Source organism: Panthera leo, chromosome D4, assembly GCF_018350215.1.
Source record: "Panthera leo isolate Ple1 chromosome D4, P.leo_Ple1_pat1.1, whole genome shotgun sequence".
In the NCBI taxonomy this organism is placed as follows: Eukaryota; Metazoa; Chordata; class Mammalia; order Carnivora; family Felidae; genus Panthera; species Panthera leo.
The window spans coordinates 72,645,845-72,654,607 of NC_056691.1; the positions used below are offsets into that span (position 1 = coordinate 72,645,845).

The window sequence follows — 8,763 nt, forward strand, 5'->3', positions numbered from 1 at the left end:
TGACTGAGCCACCCAGGCACCCCTCTATTTTTTTTTAAAGTAGGCTTCATGTCCAGTGTGAGCACAGTGCAGGGCTTGAACTCATAACCCTGAGATTAAGACTGGATCTGAGATCAAGAGTCGGATACTTAACCGACTAAGCCACCCAGGTACCCCATGATTCGCTCTATTATTTTTTCATTTGGTTTACTTTCTCTAGCTTTTTCAGCTAAATAATCAGTTTGCTTATTTTCAGGACAATTTTCTAACAAAGTCATTCAAGAGTATGATGTTATGAGAGTGTATTTAGCAAATCTCATGCATTTTGATTTGGAATGTTTTCAGTTTGGTTCATTTTTAATCTCTAACTCACTTTTTATTTTCTCTTTGACCCAAGGGCTATTAGAAGAATGAGTGTTACCTGTACAGTTTCTACTTTTAAAAAGTTTTCTGTTGAGACTTTCTTTTGTCCTAGAATGTGTAGTCGGCCTGAAATGACTATGAGCAAAGTCTGGTTTTCTCTGTCTAGCTCCTTCTTGAAAATAAAGCTGTCTTACTGGCCAGGCTTCCTTCTTCTCCTACCACATCCAACTGAGAAGCTCTCTCTAATTGTCAGTGCAGTCATTAAGCTTTTCATGTTTTTTGAAGAAGTATTGATATTGCAACCCTATGGGTCATTAAGCCAGTGATATTTCTGGACCTATTCAGATATGTTCAAGTGAAGAATCAAGGTCATTAACTTGCTCTGCAACCCAGACATGCCCATCGCCTTTCCCTAATGGCCCAGTGTTTAGTGCCAGCAGGACCCAATCGTATGTGCAGATTTTGAGGAAATTAATGCTGGATGATTCAGTCTGTAAATTTAGTTCACAAATTCTTCAGAAAGAATGGTTGAATTTTCCCAAAGGAGAGAGAAGGAAATGATTTGCTAGAAAAGAGAAGAAGGGGCTTCTGGAGAAAAAGGGGCTTCCAGATAGGAACAGAATAGTGAAAGTTACAAAGGCCAATAACAGTAACTAGTATACATATGAATATTTATATAGATATACGTGTATATGCGTTCTTCACTGTTTACAAACCACTTCACATCCCCTACTTTTTTTTTTTAATTTTTTAATGTTTACTTATTTTTGACAGAGAGAGAAAGAGAAAGAGCGAGCATGAGTGGGGGAGGGGCAGAGAGAGAGGGAGACACAGAATCCGAAGCAGGCTCCAGGCTCTGAGCTGTCAGCACAGAGCCCGGCATGGGGCTCGAACTCATGGACCGCGAGATCATGACCTGAGCCGAAGTCAGACGCTCAACCGACTGAGCCACCCAGGCACCCCCATCCCCTACTTTATTTAAGCATTACAGTAATTCTTTGAGTAGATCTTGAGTATTATGTCCCATTTTGCTGCTTGAAACACTTAGCTTATGAGTGTGGAACCAAGATCTTCTGCTTGAAGTTCTTTCACTGTCTCATGCTGAGGAGTCAACCCTCTAGAGACCACAAAATGTCTTGTCCACAATACAGCCCCTGGTGAGGATCAGGAGAAGGAAGGGGTCTGACTCTTTGGGTGTCCTCAAATATGTAACCTCAGTGTTTGTCTCATTTGAGATCCCCGCGGCGAAGTTGAACGAGCTGCTCGAGAATTTTTACGTCACCGTTAAGAAGAGTGACGGCTCCGACTTCCTGGCCACCTCGCTGCACGCCATCCGCCGGGGCCTGGACCGCATCCTGAAGAATGCAGGTGTGGGCTTTTCCATCACCAGCAGCACCTTCAGCTCTTCCACCAAGAAACTCAAGGAGAAGCTGTGGGTGCTGAGCAAGGCAGGGATGTCAGGTGCTCGTTCTCGCAATATTGTCTACTTTTCTCTTTCTGATGAGGAGGAGATGTGGCAGGCAGGGTGTCTAGGGGATGACAGCCCCATTACTCTCTTGTCCACTGTGGTCAAGTACAACAGCCAGTACCTGAACATGAGGACACTGCAGGAGCATGCAGATCTGATGTATGGTGACATTGAGCTGCTCAAAGACCCACAGAACCAGCCCTATTTTGCCCGGACAGACAGTGTCAAGCGGGAGAGCCGGAGTGGTTCCACTAGAGTGTGTCATGGGAAAATCTACCATGAGCATTCCCGGGGACACAAACAGTGCCCTTACTGCCTCCTCTACAAGTATATGTACATCCACCGGCCGCCCACCCAAATGGAGGCCAAGTCCCCTTTCTACCTTACAGCCAGGAAGGAGGCCACAGACATGGGCAGCGTATGGTATGAGGAACAGAGGATGGGACTGCGCTCTCTTCGGGGAATTGTCCCAAACTTAGCCAAGAAGGTCAAGCTGGAAAACTGTGAGAACTTCACCTTTGTCTCATTTACTCAGGTCTCTAGGAGACTTGGCTCCCACAGTTGCTGTCAGTGAGTCTTCCCTGGGTCCAGGCCACTGCCCTGCTTACCCTGATGGGAGGGAGCTCCCTCAGGCAGCCAGGGCCAGAGCTCCAAGGTGGCAGGGGACAATTGTGACATCAAGGTCAGGCTGGTCTCTGTCAGTGTGACCTGCTGTTTCTTTGACTTCGGGTTTGTTCTTTTTTTTAACTGAAAGTAGATGGGTCTGAGTAATTAGGGTATTTTATCCAAATGTGTGTCACCTTTGTTAAATAATAGAATCTAACACAATGTATAATTGTTCCATACACAAAAGTAGAGGAAGTTCATCTTATCTAGTGCCTTTTTAGCACAGATTTTTCTCAAAAAAAAAAAAAAAAAAAAAGAGGAAGAAAAAGGAGACTGTTTAAGTAGTCATTAAAAAAACTCCCAGTAGCCTAGTAGCTTTAGAATGTTATGAAGACTATATATACTTTGTTGAATTACACTCACAGTAAGGAACTGGAAGGAGAGAGGCAGACATGTTAACTGTTTCCAGGAGAAAAATTGCACTCGACACTCCTCTCTGTGTCTTGTTGATGGATGACTTGGTTCTGCAGAGCAAGCAGCTTTGGTTGCTAGAAGCTGGTGGGGCTGCACTCAGTAGTGCTGATAAGAGAGGCGGGGGGCTGCCCCCCACTGCTGTCAGCACAGGAGCAACTTGATTCCTGCATCAACGGAGGCAGTTTTAATTTTATGGAAAAAGATTAATGCACCAGAAGATGTTTATGAGAGCAAGGTTTCCGGTGAACTAGATGGTTTGTATCGTGAGGGAATTTCCAGTAGTGGAAAAAAAAAAAAGTGGCTTGGGAAAGCGATCTGTGATCAAAATAAGAAAACCTCCTGAAGCAGAAGTGCCTACGTTTTATTTCTCAGTACCACGTGAAAGCTGTTTTCATTCGAACGTTTTTTTGGAACTGTCTTTAATCTGTTCTTTGTGTCACACAGTTGTTTCTGTCAGCATCTAGCACTGGATCTGTAAAACAACTAATGGTAATTTTTCAGCTTAACCAGGAAAATCCAACAAGGCAAGCTGCAAAGAAAACCCCAAAATGTGTCCATTAAAGAGCTTTGAAATATGTTTCTCAAAGTATGACTCTTTCAGCCACAGTAGATGTCATCATTTGAGGTTGGCACCACTGCTTGGGACATGATGACGTAGGCAGCCTACCAGGTAAGCAGGCTCAGCATTTTGGACGTAGTTGTGAGAATCAGAGCACGATGACAGGCTATTAATGCAGCTTGAAATCATTTCACTCAGGTAAACTTCAACCTGAACACATGCTGTTGAAACATCAGCAGAATTTTCTAATAACTACTCTGAATGATAACTGAGAAAGGAGCCCAAAGAGTGGTAATTAATAATAATTTCCAGAAATCTGTATTTTGTATTTGAGGAAAGACTGCTACAGCTTTATACCAGTATGCTCCTGCGTGTGCTTTCTAATCCAAAATTAAAATTCCAATATAAATTCATTTTATAAGAGTCCTAAAATCAGTCCTGTTTCTTTTTCAAAACATTATTTTAGTATTTATTTTAATTAATCATTCTTAAATATCATTCACCAGTCATTGAAATATGTAATACTTCCCTTACCAGAAAAGACTCAGCCAATGCTGCCTTAAGGTTTAATGTTTTTCCCTTTTTAGTTAAACTGCACATTTATAATTTTACTAGTTGATCTTTCCTGAATATGGGTTAATTTTGGTATGTCTCCATGTGTATATAAATAACAGGCAATACTGAATAATCAGTGTTATGACTTGATATTGCGTACTGTTCTGTTGTGATTTCCTATAGTGATTTTAGGATTTTGCTTAAAAAGAGACACAAAACATTAGGTACAGTTTTCTTTAGTTTGCTAAACACCCAAAGGCTATTTTGTTCGTGGAAGGCAGATGGTCATATTTTCTGTCAGTTCTGCACTTAAACAGAAATATAACCCATGTGAACTATTGGGCAGACACAGCCTACAGCCTAATTGAATAAAACCTCCATCTTTATTTTAAATAGAATTGAGAAGAAGTCGCCATTAGGGATCTCCGGGATCTTTTCAGATTATAACATTTCTGTAAGTAGCAATAACTGACCCAGAGGTTGTCATCTTTCTGTTGAGAGTGGCTTTTCATCAGCTGAATAACCACCTCTGCCTCACATTTGTTGCTTATCACTATCTGATGTGTTATAAATCCCCAGCGTTCTGAAGTGAATGGTTATAACAAAAAATCAGGAGGTGGAATCTTCAGTGCTATCTGATGGAATGAAAGAATTGTATCTCAGCATCATAAATGCCGTGCATTACATGCCTCCCTTGAGGAGCGCAAAAGTGAGAAAGAAAACACATATCAAGTGCTCCTCTGTGCCACACATTGTACTAGGTGCTTTGTTATGTATTTGTGTTAGACGTGTGCGTATGCAACACATACTTTAAATTTATATGTGGTAACACTTGGTAGACCTGCTAAAATGGCAAAGCACCTGTTCCTTTATACAGCCATGTCCATCCTCGGAGGATCTGAAGTGGGGCCAGAGTAGCTAGTTCTAGTTGGCATTCAGCCTTTCCAGCCAGCTCTAAATCATGCCCGCTGGGAATGCCATGATTTTCTCCTCTTCCCTAAGCCAGGAGAAAGGAGAATCCCAAGAAGAAGAAGCGGGGAGATTAAGGGCATTTTCTCCACTTCCCTTTATTTACTTATTTTACTCAAAAGTGGGAATGAATATCAGGAATTCACAAGCTCATCTAAGCACAAGTTGCCTCTGGCTTTGCATCAGGAACTGTAGGGCTACAGATATTAGGAGAGTACCTGTGGACTGAGTGCTTTGGGTGAACTCTTGCCCCCAGCACCTGCTGCATCTGCTCTTAAGTGAGCCCTGCTTGCTAGGTACCTCCTCTCCAGAATCTAGCAGGCCTCCCCTTGGAAGTTTATTCCAGCAGAGATGATAGGGAATCAGCTTGAAGGGTATGATCCCGCTAAACATAAAGGCTTTATTTAATACGGTACTAGGTGCATAGGAAGCATGCAGTACGTTAGCTATTTTAGCTACAATTTTTGGTAAGAATAATAATAATATTCAACTAATCTGCATTACATCAATTATTTCTTCCATTGTGGAGATTCTCTCTCCTTTAAACTGTTAAACTTGAAGAGGAAACCAAACCTGATAATCTGGTCACATTTATGCCCATAAATTCTACCTCCAACACAGCCCAGCCCTGATACCTCAGCTGTAAGCAAAAACTAGTGAAGAATGGAGATGCCTTAAGAGGCTTTATGAGAAAGCTTTTGCATTGTCTAGTGTGTTTGCAAAGGGGAGTAATATGGAAGAACCTAACCAAAGTTGTGAACGAAATGGTCTCCTTGGTTGTGTGGCGTTTCCCAGCTCTCCTTGGATTATATGCTGTATTAATCTGCCCTAACTGATAAATGGTGTTTGAAGAAATGTGAAATTCTATTCCTTTGATTTTTATTTAAATTCTACCTTATTAAAAGCATCAAGCACTATACCACTCTCTCAGCATGTTCATAGACCGTCATTGGGAAAATCTGGACAAAATAACCTTCATTTAGAAGCTGAAGCCCTTTTCTGTAGTAGGAAGAGGACTTGATTGGGAGTTCCTTCACCACTCACTTGGCAATTCTGGTCTCACTTCCATCAACTATAATAAAGCGGGATTGTTGCAATGGATCATCTCCAACGTGAACAGTATCACAATTCCTCAAGCCCATATAGTTAGGAAGTGGCAAAACTTGGAAGCAAGATTCCTAATTCCTCAAGGTCATGCAGTGAATCTCCTAAATTTTAAGAAGTTTCTTGCTGTACCGGAACACTTTCTTCTAGAATAACAGTTTTCTTCAATTTTCAGTTTTCACAACTTCTAAAATTTTTTTTTGCTATTTCTAGGCAACAGAATATTTGATTGCTTTTCTCAGTCTAGGCTAATGCTGGCCACACTTTAATTACTTAAATAAAGGAAACAGGATGTTTAAATATTGTGCTTATCAGCATGCATCACTTTGTTGCTTTTACTGACATCTGGATTGCTAAACCTTGTTGAGCTAGTAACCTATTACCTTTAGGCACCAATAAATGCAGACAACAAAGACCTCAAAGTTACCTCATCTTCTCTACATGAGCTCCAGTTTCATCTAAGTAAAGGCCCATGCACATTTAGAAACTGTTAACAATTCACAGATATTCAAATTCACGTATGTCTTTAAATGTTTTTGCTTTGGGATTGGATGTTTAACGCTCTGTATTAAGAGAAAAACATTCAATTGTATTTAGTCAGTGTTCTGAAAAATCTTTGTTGTTTTCTTTCCCCCATATAGATTAATCACCTTAGCAAAACCATGAGTGGAGGGAGAGATTGGTGGTGACCTATGGCTGAGCTCCTTTTGTGAGAGAGGAGGACGCCATGTGGGCATGTGGGTGATTAACTTATCTCTGGGAATTCCTATGTATTCCATATCCCTGACTCCTGACATCACTGGATTTCCCAAAATTCCTTTATGGGAGGCTGCCCCTCCTTCTGGCAAAGTTTGTTATGATTTTGAGTGTTTCCAGTTCTTTATGATCCAAGGAAACCAGAGTTGCTTCTCATGTTGTTGATCAGAATCAGACTTCTATGCTCAATTAAAGTGCTTTATTATTTATCTAGTGCAGCTCATATGGAAGTTAATAATTTCAGGAAATATTTACTAAAACCAAAACAAAAAGATCATTGGGTTATATTGGATGCATATTGCTTACATTACTATTAAAAGCATTTAAATAGACCCCCATTGAGATGAGATTGGGCTCCTAAATATTTTATAGTCAATATAACTGATATGATTAATTTGCATTTAACTGTAGTTATTGTTACAGTTCAAATAAGTTTCTAGAAGGTTCACATTTGACTAACATTATGGTAAGTGCTTCCTGACAGCTGCCTCATATTCTCATCTAACCTCACAACAGCTCTGCAAGGTAGGTTTAATTATTCCCATGTTACTTATTGAGAAACCAAGGCTCAGAGAAGTTAAGTAAATTTCCCAAAGTGTCACAGAGCTAATAAGGAGAAATTAAGTTTGGACCCAGGGTCTTCTGGCTTCAAATATAGTGCTCAGTCCATTAGAGAAAACTGTCTTCCTCAGGGCCACAGAGGTCCATTTATCACAGAACCTTTAAAAAATTAAACACAATTTGTTTGTTTGGGAATACTTCATTTCTCAAGACATACTGTGGCACACCTTGTATGCACTCTCTTACTAATCTGTTGGTCATTAGTATGATTCAGTAGTTCCTAGGAGGCCTGATGGTTTTCTGTGAACTTTCTGCATAGTGATAAGTTTCTGTCTTTATTCAATAAATAACTCGTATTACCTGTTTTCTAATCCAAAGGGCAGATGATCATGCCAGTTTATTCTAATAAGAGTCAAGTAGTTTACTTACTGCACCTGTTTTGACACTGTTATCACTGAATAAAATGTAAAGAACTACCTAACCTATGTCACAATTATATGCTCGTGTTTTTTACTTTTGCTTTTTAATTTTGGTGTCAAAGGATTTTTATAATCCTTAGGGTAAAGCACCCTCATAGCAAAATATACTTACCTTAGTCTTTTGTTTTGTATTCTTCTTTCCTTTATCAGGGCATTTTTATTTTCTGTTTTGAGACTTAAAAAACAATAGGCTATAAGTACCTCTGAGATCATGTAGTCAAATCCCCTCATTTTACCTACAAGGAAATTGAAGCCCAGAGATATTTAAGGGGCCATCGAAGATCAGCAAGACAGTAAGTAGATTCAGTACTAGAAAATTAATCCAGAACTCTTTCTTCCATACCATAGCTGGGAAGATTTGGGTTTTTAAAAATTAATTATTGAACTGCATCTGGAAGAATGACATCTGGCTGTCAGAAGCCCCCACTGAGCTCCTAACTTCCCAAAGAAATACTCATAGAGACCCCAAAGAAGGCCGAATCTCAGTTCTAGAATCTAGAAGGAATTGGTACAATTTATGAGGCATATGGTGGTGGATTGAGGGAAAATCTTCCAGGCTGTAGCTCACTTTTTTCTCTGGCTTCATGTCATGAAATGGACATACTGTGAATTTAAAACTTTGAAAGATATCTAATAACTCATTTTCTTCACCAACCATGTCCTGCCTCCTTGCTCAGGATCAGGTCTCCCGAGCCAGAAAAATAACTGACTGATCCTTCCTCTTAACCAGGAAGCAGACCATGAAGGTTCTCCATCCCACCACCCTTCTCCCTGCCCCACCTCCTCCTCATTCAGTCCACAACTCCAAACTCTAGGCCCAAAATGTGAGCAGAAAGCAGAGGGATCTCTTAGAGGCCTGGTACATTCTGTGAAAAATGTCCTTTAGGTGA

The 8,763-nt window shown here is 40.5% G+C and overlaps 1 protein-coding gene across 2 annotated transcripts in view; it reads left to right on the forward strand.

Annotated features, from left to right (window-relative positions):
• The window catches only part of KIAA1958 (KIAA1958 ortholog), a 153,737-nt gene extending 147,847 nt beyond the window's left edge, over positions 1-5,890 (forward strand). For both annotated transcript variants that reach the window (XM_042912406.1, XM_042912407.1), the window contains one exon: positions 1,578-5,890. In XM_042912406.1, the coding sequence (XP_042768340.1) occupies positions 1,578-2,384 (807 nt within the window). In that variant the 3' untranslated portion in view covers positions 2,385-5,890. The remainder of the gene's footprint in view (positions 1-1,577) is intronic.
• The last annotated feature ends 2,873 nt before the right edge of the window (positions 5,891-8,763 follow it).